Source organism: Poromitra crassiceps (assembly GCF_964638095.1).
Source record: "Poromitra crassiceps genome assembly, chromosome: 3".
Taxonomy (NCBI): Eukaryota; Metazoa; Chordata; class Actinopteri; order Beryciformes; family Melamphaidae; genus Poromitra; species Poromitra crassiceps.
Window position 1 is genome coordinate 51,217,843 of NC_139625.1, and position 15,002 is coordinate 51,232,844.

At 42.7% G+C, this 15,002-nt stretch overlaps 1 protein-coding gene across 1 annotated transcript; it reads left to right on the forward strand.

Moving 5' to 3' along the window:
• Positions 1 to 2,090: 2,090 nt before the first annotated feature.
• On the forward strand, positions 2,091 to 10,301 carry LOC310772598 (26S proteasome regulatory subunit 10B). The gene is made up of 14 exons (XM_083632436.1): positions 2,091 to 2,251; positions 3,842 to 3,921; positions 4,013 to 4,052; positions 4,167 to 4,219; positions 4,379 to 4,446; positions 6,023 to 6,137; positions 7,077 to 7,164; positions 7,273 to 7,334; positions 8,562 to 8,685; positions 8,796 to 8,857; positions 9,073 to 9,193; positions 9,326 to 9,406; positions 9,648 to 9,719; positions 9,804 to 10,301. The coding sequence occupies exons 1-14, from the start codon at positions 2,167 to 2,169 to the stop codon at positions 9,920 to 9,922; spliced, it is 1,170 nt and encodes a 389-aa protein (XP_083488562.1). The 5' UTR covers positions 2,091 to 2,166; the 3' UTR covers positions 9,923 to 10,301.
• The last annotated feature ends 4,701 nt before the right edge of the window (positions 10,302 to 15,002 follow it).

Genomic DNA, 15,002 nt, shown 5'->3' on the forward strand with positions numbered 1-15,002 from the left:
AGAACAGAGAGCCATGATGATGAAGGACAAGAACAAGAGGAAGAAGAAAAGACCATGAAGGAAAAAGCTGCATTTGGAATGTTCTGAGTCCCATGGAGGACACTTAAGTCTGCTTGGAAAAGCAGCCAGGAGGACAACAGATGCTTGTCGACTGCCGTCCCCTTCAGGGCCTTGTTCATTTACACGTCGTGTGGTCAGTCCTCAGCCTCCCTTAATTATGCTCCCCCAAGGGGTCCCTGCCTGCCCAGATGTGCAGCTGTTTATGTGGAGCAGCGATCAGGGCAGCTGGCCTGCACATACCCAAAGTGAGCAGAACATGCACCATGCATGTTCAGGGAGTACTGCTCCAGAGGAAGGAACTGACTGCTTTGATCACCTTCTTTCTCTAACAGGTCTTCCTCTTCTCACCTTAGAGTAGCCCAAGCAAATTAAACTAAGAATTATAAAGTGGTGTTGGGCTTGTTTTGGGAACTTTTATTCAGTGATTTTGGTGATTCAAATGGAAGTTTTTTTTTCTAAACCTGCCAAATTCCAACTCAGTCACAAAATAAAAATGATGGGCCCTGCATCCTAATCACTAGATAGGATGCAGCTGCTGAGCTACATAAATGATATATTATTCATAATTATTTGAACAGGTAATTCAAGGTGTGAAATTAGTGTGGTGGGTGGTTTTAGGAGGAGGGTAAACGATCAACCTCAACAACTGTCTTAATGCAAATATTAATTGGTCACTAACATGCATATTAGTTAAAATTGGCTAAGTGGGTGGTGGTGTCTGTGGTGGTGTGGCGGCGGTGGTGTCTGTCACAATTGTGATGTCATCAGTGATGTAACTTGAGCAATTGTGATGTCATCAGTGATGTCACTCGAGCAATTGTGATGTCATCATGTGTTCTTCTGTGGTGTTTTATGGCAGTTGGCATCCTTTATGTTGCATTACCGCCTCCATCTGGATTTATCCATCCACTGTTTCCCTACTCTGTAAAACCCGATCCTCCCTACTCTCTCTCATGTCATGATGTCTTCCTGGCTGAGGCTATATAAATGGTGGGAGTATAAGTAGGGAGAAGAGGACATCTTCTCTATGATGTTTCTAAAAACAAGCAAACCACCATTAATGTATACAGGACAAAAATATAAACGGAACACTTGTTTTTGCTCCCATTTTTTTAAACAAAAGATCCAAGACTTTGTCTATACACACAAAAGGCTTATCATCAATCATACTGTTTAATCAGCATCTTGACATGGCACATGTCAGGTGTATGGATTATCTTGGCAAAGGAGAAGTGCTCACTAACACATTTGTGAACAGAATTTGAGAGAAATTATTTCAGCTCATGAAAATGGAGCAAAAACAAAAGTGTTGCATTTATATTTTTGTTCAGTATAGCTTTTATATTTCAAAGTGGTGTTTGTGTGATGGTGTCCCACTTTCCCCTAATCATAGACACTAGCGACATCCTGTGGTCATTTTGGGTCAATACATCTTTCCAATTTTTTATTATTTGCCCACTACTACTCGCTAGTAGTTCGGTAATATAACATAATGGATGCCAACGGCCATAAAACCCAAAAGTAGTAGGGGCCCGGGGGCACGGCAAAATAGCGTAAGAAAATAACTGTTTTTCTGTTTGTTTTTTAGGGAGTGAGAGAAGGCACACAGGTGTGATGACTAGATTGAGACTGGGACACTGTGGACTTGGCATGGGACTTGGCGAAGATGGGCAATCATGAAGATGGGCTGTGTGCAACGTGCAAAAAAACAACACACTGAAACACGTACTCATGGAATGTAACTGCTACACACAAGAAAGAGAAAGGCTGTATGCTGCTGTATTAACCCTGGGCACAAAGACTATCAATGGAGAGCCTGGCTGCTGAATCCAACTGAGAATCAGGCAAGGACTGTGAAAGCAGTCCTTGAATTAATCGCCGCCACTAACCTCGCGTCACCAGGCTCCAGGAGAAAGAAGCCGCCACTAACCTCGCGTCACCAGGCTCTACAGTCCTGTGGAAAAACAGTAATATTTCCGACCAGTGAGAGGCAGCAATGTGCCGCAAGGCATCTAGTCTGCCGGAAAGCTATATGAAGAAGAAGTAGGGGGCGCCGCTAACCCGCTTAGCTCAACTGCACAACAACATAGACACAGCAGCAGCAACATGGTGGATCCGAGAGAGAAGGCACTGCAAGATTACAGAAAGAAACTGCTTGAACATAAAGAAGTTGACGGGCGTCTTAAGGAATGTACGTACTTTCCCCCTCACTGTTGGCACGAATGTCAATGGGATGCGTTGTAGCAGTAGCATCTTGATTAGCTCCAGGCCCAGCTGTGTAACTTGCTGCGTCAGTGTCACCAAAACAACCACCACGGCATCTTTCTTCTCTTGTCGTGGAGTCGTTGATTTAACAGACGTTTGGTTTTAAGACGTATAACTTTAGCATAATAATTTGGCACACTCTTGTTATTGCGAAGTTGCCTCGGCACAACGCGGCGGCTGTGGCGAGGTGCCCCGGGTTTAAAATGTATGCTAACGCTAATATGTTAATTGACGTTAGCCTCAATTATCCCACTTCCTGAATTCTGAACGTCACCTGCTCCACAAGGAAATGTCTGTAGTCAGTTTAACGCATAACGGGACCAAAGCTAGCTACTTTCTGGATTTTTCTCTTGAAAAACCAAATGTGGAGCAAACTCCCAAGGCTCCAGCATGACGTGAATGCAGCATCAGCAACCTCTCTTTCGTTTAAGAATTACGTTTAATTATCTTTGTTTTACAATTTAATGTTGAACATCTGTGTTTTCTTTTAATCATTAGATGTTACAGCTCTGTTATAATAGCAATAATAATAACTTAAGATTTCTTGGGTGGTGAGGATGCGCCATGGTGCGCTTTTTTTGGTTGTGGTCAACTCATGCCACGTCATCAGTGGGTGGGTATGATATCACTTGACGATTGTGGGGCATGAAATGACTGGTTATGACATCCTTAATGCTCAGTGTTTTCAAGTTCAATATCAGACAGGCGAAACGGCACGAGTCAGCAGCAAACTTGCTTGAGTGACAACACTGATGACATCACTCGCTGATGACATCACAATTCCTTGAGTGACATCACTGATGACAAGCAGGGAAGGGATGTCAAAATGGCTCTGTGATAGACATTTTGTGATTATATACACCAGTAGTAAGATCATCAGTGTTTACCCTACCATTCTACAGCACGCCAGGCCAGAAGAGGAAATGCAAAAAAAAAGAAAATTAATTATTTTTACCCCTGCTCTCCCCAAAATTTCAATAAACCTTTATGGGATATTATTACAATACAACAATACCAGTTGACAATAATATAAGATGCCAAATCATTAAAAACAATAAGCACTTTGCTTTTAGGAGCATCGTGCCAGCGTGCGGCGCTGTTCCAAAACGTGTCAACGTGTGTCGTTGTCTGGGAAACGCACATCCCATAATACAACTGTTCGCATCGCATCCCAGTATGATGATACTTGGGATGCCATTGCGAACATAGATGCGAACAGGTTAGCTAAAAGTTTAGCGTCGCCAGCGAGGGCCCCCACCATTGCGGTCGGGGTACGTTTCAAAATCCCTCCAGGCCTGAAAAATGTTCTAGGGGAAACACTGATCATACAAATGATGCAGTGCTTTTGAGAACAGCGCGCCTTGCCTGGCTTGTTGCTTATCGTCTTGCCAGCCAGCAGTGAGCTTTCAACACTTTCAGTGACTAGGCAAGAGGATTTAAGGATATGTTGGCTAGCTGGCTTGTTTGTGTGTGTGTGTGTGTGTCTGTTTTAACCCCCCATTCAATCAATCCACAGTACGTGAACAGCTGAGGGAACAGACCAAACAGTATGAAAAGTCCGAAAATGATCTGAAAGCACTTCAGAGTGTTGGACAGGTAAGAGAAGCCTTTTGTTGCCATCTATTCAATAGGCCTACCCAGCCATCACTTCTTCATTCCCATCAATAACTGCTTCTGTATTCTTTAGATCGTTGGCGAGGTCCTCAAACAGTTAACAGAGGAGAAATGTAAGTCACAACTTCCCTATTAATGTGAATGTCTGTGTGATTTATACCGTACTTGTCTCCCTTCCCTGCAGACTGACCTATCAAACTGACTCTGAACTTTGATTTTTCTTACAGTCATTGTCAAGGCAACTAATGGCCCAAGATATGTTGTTGGCTGCAGACGGCAGGTAGGCAGCTCATTTGTTTCATTGGTATCATATCCTTATGAATGAACAAAGGCAGCTTCTACTCTCTTCTCTGTCTGATCACACTGTCAGTTCCTCGCATGTGGATTTCTCATGCAGAGCAGCAGATAACTTGAAGTGTGCCATATTGTTGTGTTGCAGCTGGACAAAGCCATGCTTAAGCCAGGTACCAGAGTTGCCTTGGACATGACAACTTTGACCATTATGAGGTGAGTAACATTGCTGATGGTGCAGACGATGATCAAATCTTGCATGCAACAATACTACTACTAATAGTAATAAAAAAATAAACATTGTTTTTATAGCACTTTTTGAAATGAAGTTACTAAATACTTCATACAGTATATAGAGTAAAAGAGCAGCAAAACAAAATCCAGCAACAAAAGAAAGATAATATTAGACCACACAAAAAATATATTCATAACAACGTTAGGTATTCACATTTCTTCAGGTGAGTTGTTCTGAAGTTTAGAGGCCCTGGTTGCAAATGCTGAATCAACATTTGCCTTTAAAGGGATAGTTCGGTTTGTTTGAAGTGGGGTCCTATCAGCTAGTTCGATACACTAACTGAAGTGGGTACAGTGGTCTGGACCCTGGACGCAGCGTGTTACGAGACCCGGTACTCGGAGCAGCAGCCAAACCAGCTTTTTCTCTGTAAGTACGTGGGGTCAACAACTAAAACGTAATTTAGCCACCTAAAACAACGGCCACCTAAACAAATCGATATCTGTGTACATGCATGCTCTATTTTGACAATTTTCAGCGCTTTACTTTTCCACCAAACGGCAGTTTCATTCGGCACTGCTTTTTCTCCCAACCGTACAACTACCGTATTCCTCCGCTAAAAGCGAGCACAGACCACAGAGCCACGGTTTACAAAACAGGAAGGCTTAGAAGAGAGACAAAACACTGACTTACTTTAGAGACAAGTCACCTGGCCTCTCTTGTCTGGGACGTTTTCCCCAATTTATCCTGGGAATGGTGAAAAAGGTCTGCAGGGCACCCCGGCATTTAGGCAGCATATGCGCAGTTCCTCGTATCTGTCTTGCCACGCCGCCTGTTCACTCTCTGCAAAAGTTCCTCTTCTGTATATTACTCTCTCTGGTTCATAATTGTATCCTCTTGTCACCAAGGTGAATGGCATATCATCCTCGCTATCAAAATCACTCATATTTTCGTTCATGTATTCTATTTGTTGTGTCTTCAATAACAAGCTGGGAGAAATAAAATAACCCAAAATAACAGCTGATCTGCGGAGTAATCCAGCAGGCTTTTAGCGGAGGAATACGGTAGTTGTACGGTTGGGAGAAAAAGCAGTGCCGAATGAAACTGCTGTTTGGCGGAGAAGTAAAGCACTGAAAATTGTCAAAATAGAGCGTGCATGTACACAGATATCGATTTGTTTAGGTGGGCGTTGTTTTAGGTGGCTAAATTACGTTTTAGTTGTTGACCCCACGTACTTACAGAGAAAAAGCTGGTTTGGCTGCTGCTCTGAGTACCGTGTCTCGTAACCAGACCACTGTACCTACTTCAGTTAGTGTATCGAACTAGCTGATAGGACCCCACTTCAAACAAACCAAACTATCCCTTTAAACTAGACTTAGAAACAGTCAATAGAGCTCTGTCTGTAAATCTGAGGTTATGTACACTGGTAGGGAGAAAAGCTCCATTATATACTGTAAGTTCTCGTGAGGTACAGCTATTCTATAGTCACTCCAGTTTATGGCATAGAGCTCATCACATGAGAATGTGTATTGTTAATTAAGATGTTTGGGTCTCATGCAGATACCTGCCTAGAGAGGTAGACCCGCTGGTTTACAACATGTCACATGAAGACCCAGGCAGCGTCTCCTACTCTGAGATTGGAGGCTTGTCTGAGCAGATCAGGGAGCTGCGAGAGGTACTGTATGCTGCATTTCACACAACTAGTCAGCATCACCATCTATTTTGAGTCCTCTTTCCAGGCTCCGCTGGGTTGCACTGAATCCCCGCTATGGCTTTCCTCCACCAGGGACGCTCCATGGCCATCTCTTGGTCGATGCTGAGCGCTCTCATCTCATGTCATCTGACTCGGTCATCTCTGCCAGGTCTTTGGCTGGCCAATGGCTCTTGTCCCCTCTAAATTCACCGACAATACTTTCTTCTTCTTTTTTTTCATTATATTTATTGTTTTTTCGTTACTTGACAAGGCAATAATCAATACAACAATCAACAAAGCAAATCGATACATAAGCGCATCATTTAAATAGTTTACAAACCTGAAATCGACATTGCTTTCTTCACCCAGTCATTTGCTTCCTTCCGTACATGTCCATACCATCTCAGTCTGCCTCTCCATCCTCACCACATCCACTATCGCCTCCATTCCCATCATCTCAGTTCTGCACTTGTCTTTCTCTCCCTCAGTGAGACACCGCTCTGTCAGCTTCTCCTCGTGCTCCACCCTCAGGGCCCTCTCAATTAACAATAAATAAATAAAATGTTTTTATTTCACTAAATTATAGTACTCTTGATGGAGGAATGATCTCTGATCGTTAATGTTTATGTGATGATATATTATTACTTATGTGGTAAAAAATGAAGTGTGCATTTGCCAGCATGCAATGCAAATGTGTTATTTCATAGCTGTGTGAACTTGCCCCTGAAAATGATCAGATTACATTGGAGAAAGTGCCAGGCTAATAAGAGAGATGTTTAACTATGCAAGAGACCACCAGCCCTGTATTATCTTCGTGGATGAGATTGATAAAGAACTTACTTTGTTGCCCTGGTTTGTAATATATTCTCGCATTATCAGTTTCTCATCACCTAAGTTGATGATGTGCTTGTTTTGTTGCAGGTGATTGAACTACCTCTAACCAACCCTGAACTGTTTGAGAGAGTAGGCATCATTCCTCCTAAAGGCTGCCTGCTCTACGGGCCCCCAGGTGAAGAAGCCAGTTTGTTCCAAGAGCAAAACTTCCTAGCTTTAATCTCTTTTCAATAGTGACACACAGTTTTCAATTGTTGCTTTTTTTCTGTCCCATGATGTTTAGGAACTGGGAAGACCCTTCTGGCCAGAGCAGTAGCCAGCCAACTTGACTGTAATTTCTTAAAGGTGAAACTGTGCTTTTTCTCTGATCTTTAGAGACTATTGCTAGCTGTCATGACTTAATTGCAGCAAGTGCATTACACACTCAAAACATAATGAGGTGCAGCCCCACAGAAAACTAACATCTTACTCATATAATTGGGCAGCCGGTTCTGCAGCGCGGCGCACTATTGCTCTGAGCGGGCGAGGCCGCGCAGCAGCCGAGCTGGGCTGGGCGAGTGCGTCTGCACCTCGAGGGCAAACCAACGAAGCACGGTAGAAATGAGCACTGACCGTTCAGTGGGCCAGTGTTAATTTTGACAGCAAATTTAGATTTTATTTTAGTCATAGTCTTGACTCCATTCCTAACATTTTTGTCTAGTTTTTATTAATGAAAATGTGAATAGATTTCCTCATAGTTTTTGTCATCTTTAGTCTAGCTTTAGTCAGAGAAAAAGGGTAATTTTAATGTAGTTTTAGTCAATGAAATTGACACTACAGCAGGTGAGGCAGCGAGGGACGCTAGAAAGGAGCCTGCTCGCGTCACAGCTCGAAGGTCCTGGGTTCGATTCCCACCTGGGACGCTGTGAGCGCTGAAGGAATGCGTGCCCCATCCGCATGTCCTCGAGTGCCCACCGCCCGGGTGGGGTCGTCAAAAGGGCCTTTCTGTGTGGAGTTTGCATGTTCTCCCCGTGCCTCCCGGGGGTTTCCTTCATATAGGAACCCCCTTTACCAAAACATGCAATATCCTGGTTGCTAATGTGGTTCCTCCTCTGGTCGTTAAGGGCGCCTGTTCAGAGGGAGGGGAACTGGTTGGAATAGCGTGAACCTCCCACGTGCTATGTCCTACCGGTGAAGCTTCCTCTGTCAGGTGAAAAGAAGCGGCTGGCTAACTGCCCATGTCTTGGAAGGAAGCATGGAGCCAGTTTCGGCTCTCCCCAGATTGGCAGAGGGTGGAGTAGCAACCAGGATAATTTTAACAAAAAGAAAGGAGCATGCTCAATTTCTAGTAGGACATAATGACTAGGACAGTATAAAGGACAAGAAAGTCACACATTCTTTACCTCCTTACTGTTTTTTGTCATTAAACATAATAATGAGGTAAAGAGTGGATGATTTTCTTTTCCTTGATTTTGTATTCGTGCATCATAACTTGCCCACCATCTTTCTCAGTGAAGAACCAAAGAATAATTCACCCCCGCCCGTCACCATTTCACTCGTTCTTTCTCTTTCTTACTCCGTCATTATGCCCAGGTGGTGTCAAGCTCCATTGTGGACAAGTACATTGGAGAAAGTGCCAGGCTAATTAGAGAGATGTTTAACTACGCAAGAGACCACCAGCCCTGTATTATCTTCATGGATGAGATTGATGCCATTGGTAAATAGCCAAAATATTTCAGCTGTAGCCTATATAAACAAGGCTCTCAGCACATACTGTATTTGTTGTTGACCTTCTCATTCTCCCTAACAATTTTTTTTAATTTGTAGGTGGCCGGCGTTTCTCAGAGGGAACTTCAGCGGACAGGGAGATTCAGAGAACTCTGATGGAGGTTTGCATTTTACTGCCAAATTATAATACAGTAGATTGGCGTTCTATTTGTTTTTTAAGCTGGTCATGTTGGGGAAAATTAATGTTTCCTACAAAATGTCATTATTTGCCAGATGTTCTCCCCCCCCCCCCCCCCCCCCCCCCCCGCAGTTATATCTTGTATAGTAAGCTGCTTGTTTATCAGTGCTAACCCTCCATGCTGTGTGTCTGCTGTAGCTGTTGAACCAAATGGACGGCTTTGACACCCTGCACCGCGTCAAGATGATCATGGCGACCAACCGGCCGGACACACTGGACCCTGCCTTACTGCGACCGGGAAGACTGGACAGAAAGATTCGTATGTCACATCTTTAACCATTTATTGTAAATTTTGCCTTTAGTCTGGATCTGTAAATTAGAAAATTTCCCTTTTAACTAACTTATATTGGTAACAAAAAAAAAAATTTTTTTGTTGTTTTTATTTTTGCAGATATTGAGCTTCCTAATGAGCAGGCTCGCTTGGACATTCTGAAGATTCATGCTGGACCAATCACCAAGCATGGAGAAATGGGTCAGTTCTGTATTTTTTGTTTTTTAGTATGGAAGTCCATGTGCTTGGACTAATAAGAATCACAATAAATTTCTAGCAAAAGAAATCAGGATTCTTATTTTTGCCATCATCCTACAGCTTTAGGTTTGTGTCTCCTCGTCACACTGGTAGCGGTCTGTTATTTAATCTGACTCATATTTCTATGTAAGATTCATTCTTTCTTGTGCTCTTTCTTTGATTGCATGTTGAATTTCTCCACTAGATTATGAGGCGATTGTGAAGCTGTCTGATGGATTCAATGGCGCTGACCTAAGAAATGTGTGCACAGAGGCAGGTTTGTATCTACCTCAATGAAAGTGATATTCAATGGTTGTATCATTTTGATCCATTCCTCACTGTCTGCTACTCTGTTACCCAGGCATGTTCGCCATCCGCGCGGATCATGAGTACGTCACCCAGGAAGATTTCATGAAGGCCGTACGCAAAGTAGCAGATTCCAAGAAGCTGGAGTCCAAGCTGGATTATAAACCTCTGTGATGTTTTGTGCCACCTGGAAGACCATATTCTGAGAACATCTTACGATTTACTGTTCATGAATGGCCTCATTCCTAAATACTATACAAGTTACCTGGTTAACATTGATGACATTCTCTCAATCATCACCGTTTTATAGCCAAAGCTATCAAGATGAGTAATAACTTAAAATTTACCATCAACCATTTTGTAAAAGTCTCTTTAACTTTTCCATGGTGGGAATGACGTTAACTATTTGTGTGTGTCTTTGACGTTTTAGAATTGTCATGCTTTCAAACATATTTTCAAATGAACATGCTCTTTGGCTGAAGCACCACAGAACCTGATTTGACTTTTGTAAAAGAAAAGAAAAATGTATTAAAATATCTGAATATAGGTTAAACTTGTCAGTTGGCAGCTTATTTGAAGAGACCATATTACCGGTACATTCTCTGCCTGTTATCCAATTAATTCAGTCTTTGCAAGGCTTGGTTTGTAATCCAGATGAGAAATGAAGGCTAACTCCCGACATAGGCTATAGGCTCCATCCTGACAGCATACAGTAAATGGGTTGTAAACTGTTTTGAGGCTGCAAACGTTTCATTGTATATCTCCAGAGTTGCGGCTCCAATCCGGCTCTGTGCTTTGCCAGAACTGATGCATTTAATACTGGTAATGCTTTGGAATGGTTTTATATGGTGTTTGATAGTTTTGATTTAATAGGCTATTCAAAATTGATCAAACACTGGGCCGGGCAATTAGCCCGTGCAGGGCTCTAGAAAGATGGTTCAAGCCTTTTTGGAATGGTACTGTAGGCTACATGTACATTGATTTACATACCACATGCATGACTAGATTTAATTTACATACATGCATGAATTGCTACATTGCCCACCTGGGGATTCAAACCCTCGACCAGTCTCGCTGAGGTGACTTACTGCACCACTGGGGAAGACCTGTTTGACACCTCAGAAGTTGAGGCAATGACATCACATGTGCAAATGGGTATTTTTGACTTTTTTTTACACAGGTGCTATAGTTTCCTTACACCCTCTCCAACCCTGCCCATTGGCTCTTGAGCCAGCAAGCCAAACTAGTCATGAAGTTACAATTTAGCTGACAGACTAATCTCTCAAACTTAAAAATTAATATCCTCAAAACAGTAGATGTCAACCTTTATTCAACTTTTAATGAGGAAAACCATGCGGATTAGTCAATTTTAAATTTCAAAACAAAACTTCGGAAAATGAAATGGAAAAGCACATTCATGAGTTCAAAATCCACATATAATTTCAAATGTATAAGAACACAACTTATGACAAAACAAACTCATGAACCAAATCAATCGTAAATCAAATGTAAAAGAATGGTTAAAAAAATGGTTTGTATATAAATATTCTTTTAATACTCTAAACATTCAGATTGAGCAAACAGCCTCAAGCCTGCTCACAACTCCCCTACTTAAATAGCGGACCTGTCCTGAACTTGTTACCAAAAGCATAAAATAAAATAAGGGTGGGTAATTAAAACAACATTAAAAGTGTAACCCCTAAGCCATTGACCTGGCTGTAACCCAAGATTGAAGCTGTAGAAATGACATCGCAATGCCTCATTTATCACGGTCACGTAGCAAACTATAATAAGCCCAAAGAAAGCAATCTTTATCGTCCTCGCCGGAAGAGTCTGACTCAGAGGAAGACTGCTCTTGCTCATCGTCGTCGTCCTCCTCGTCGTCCTCCAAATCCTATGTGGAGAGAGATTTTCAGGTCTGGCCGATAGCATGTGACTAGATGAATTTCAGATGGAGCTTAGCCGCATAATGTTCTGCTGTATTCCTCTGTTCCTCCGAAACAGCGTCACATAACGAAATTGGGGCGATCAAGTGGTTAAAATGCTCTCCTACCCGTCTCCGATGTCCGATCGCAGATCCCAAGATATAATAATCTCCCTACTGAAGCCAGTAGTGTGGTCGGGGGTGTAGAGGGAAACAACCGTTTAAAGGCAGTCTTTCAACAGCCTGTGCCCAATTCAGGAGAGGAGAGGCATCCCAGTGCCTACAGGAACCTTGGGAGGCGCTGGATTTGATCACTGTGCCGCCGTCTCAAGCTGTAGGCTACGCCATGATAGTAAGATCAAACACGCCCTGCTGTAAATTTGGCACAGGCTGTGGGAAGACTGCTTTTAAATGGTTGTTTCACGCAGGAATATAATTTAAACACCCCCGACCATACTACTGTCTTCCGTAGGGAGATTATTATATCTTCGGATCTGCGATCTTATATCTTCGGATCTGCGATCGGATGTCAGAGTGAAAGAGATCTGAAACTCACCGATTTCTTGGTTTTCGCCTTCACTTTGGCATCGGGGCCTCCTGGTTTCGCTGTACTACTCCTTTTCTGAAAGATGAAGAGAGATTAACATTCATGTCAACTTGACTATAAGACAAATACAGTACACAAGGAAGAGGAAAGCATTATAATGACTACCAAAAATTATTTGTGAATTATATTCTTTGCAAATGTTTAGGCTACATATCTCTTGCGAGGACATACTCTGTGGATGCAAGGAACCATATTGTCCAAGACATCCAGCTAATTTGTCAGCAATAGTCAAGTCTTACTGCGTGCCAGTGTTCTAGCTGCACTTTGTACTGTCTCTGCTTCTCCTCTGCAATCTTCTTGTAGCGATCCTTTTCCTCCAGCGGTAAGCTCCTCCAGCGGGCGCCAATCTCAGTCATCCGCTCTTTTATCGGGAGGTGCTTCAGCTCCCGGTGTGCATTGCACATCATCTCCACATATCCGCTTCTACAAGGTCAAATGCATCCAAAATCAAAACCTGCAGGATAGCTTACACACAATAGACAGCTAGTCAGACCTGACAAACTTACGGTGGTGGTTTCTTGGGTGCACCCGCAAGCTTCTTCTTCTTCTCATCCTCCTTCATTTTTTTCAACAGATCTCTCTGTTGGGGAGTGATGAGAGAACCGTCAGCTCTGATTGATTGGTCTACAGAGGTTAGAATGTTGTCAAGCTCTACTTGAAGCAGAATATTGCAGTTCAGAAGGCCCGCAAAGCCGGCAGCTTCGCCACAGAAATTGCTTTTACACAGAGCCAAGCAGCACCGCCACATTCCCGTCCTGGGGTGTGCTTTCAGGTGACACCTACCCCTCCCGGATTGAAATGAGGTGAGGGAAGGCATTTCCACCCAGCTCCTCCTAGTAGCCCAAATTAATATTTTCATAGGTTAGTGTAGCCTTGTAGCCTAGGCTACTGTATGATGAACGAATTCATTCAACAACCAAATGATGTAAGCCAGCAGATCTCAACGTGCAGGTGGTCGTTAACATCAAAGGATAAAACACAATTCTGATTGAGAGCTCACCTTAATATGCCCACCACGCAGAAAGTGTTCTCCACATGCAGCATGGTAACAAGGCTTTCAATATTCATCTGATCGACTTTATGGATCACAGAGGCACCATCATGTATTAGGTACAAGGCTAATTCTTATCTTTTGGCTCCAGTTTTTTGTAAAGCAAATTATTCCCATGAAGCAGCCTAATTAGCGTCCGTTCTGAAAGCGCCCGCATGTCAAACAGCTGCAGTACGTTACTCGTCGTCGGGGGAATAGGCTATAAATGCACATGAATAGCCTACTATAACGTTAGTAGTTTTTGTAAGGCAACGCACAACAGGCTAGACAGATTGCAGTTCTGGAGCTGGTTTCCCCAATTGGGATTGTTTTGAGGAGAGACGAACAGAGGGAATATCCTCAGGCCGACTCGCCACAGACAGATGCACGCCTGAGACGTCCTCTGAAGCTTATTATTATATCCGTTAATTTTGCCTACTAATGTCAACATCGTTTCACCATAAATAGCCAAACCTACTTACTCATAGTGTAGGCACGGAGCATTCCTCCTGGTGCCCCTGTTGCAGTCATGATTGTATACTTTTTTTTTACGTTCACGTATGCCTTTCTTGCTGTGTAGGGTGGTTTCCCCTGTAATTTTTTTTAATGAATGAGCTGACCATTCGCACCGTTCCCTGCCGCCGCTCCTATGCTTTCAGGTGGAGGCGGAGTGGAGGCTGATACGGCGCTATGACTATCTCCACTAGCGGAACGAAAGGCGTAACACAATTTTCCACCACCCTGCTTTCACAACTTTCACATCGGAGTAGGGCTGTCCCAGCGAGTCAATGTAATCGATGACGTCGACTACGTAATTACGTTGACGCACGCTACGTGCCTCGACGCGTCACAATCGTCGCAAAACTAAAATAGTGTGGCTAATGTTAGCGGCTAACTGTTACTTGTCGTTACTTTACATGGCAGTAAAATGCCACTGAATGACCAAATTGATTTAACTTTTAACCATTTCGATTTACACTTTCCATACGGACCCCCAGCATTGGTTAGTTGTTAACGTCGTGACACGTTATAACGTACTCCGGTTTGCGGTTTATAATTGAGGGCTGAATACAGCCATGCTGAGGGGTTGTGACTATTGTATTGTGCAACACACAGGTGAAAACCGTCTATAGACCAAATCAGCGGGGATGTTTACATTTACTTCACGGTACCGTGTGAACCGTAGGATGCTACAGACAGTCTTGTGTCTTGTGACCATCTTACATGGAGCATGTTGTCTTTCTCAAAAATTAAGAGCACTGTTACTGAAAATTGCACACCATTGTACTGTAAGATGATGATTTTATGTTGGTCTGCTGCTAAACTCAGTTGACATTGCACAGGGTTTTTGGTATTCCTCCTGAAAGTGACTTGAATTTTATTTATTCTACTATTTTATTTTGAATTGCACTATATTCATTTTATTTGAGGACAAGCTCTTGCTTTAATTTTATTTGAGAGATTTTATGTTGGACTGTTAAAGAGAATGAGATGGTTAAATAAAATACTGAAATTGAGAAGTTTTTGGTTATTTATTTGTTTTGGGTAAATTTATTGTTATATAATAAAAAAAAAAAAAAAAAATCGTTAGGGTCTGGATCAGGAACATGGCACAATGTATGACAATGGAAAGAATAACATACACCTTGAAAAACAAATTGGAAGTGTATGAGCGGATATGGAATCCATTTTA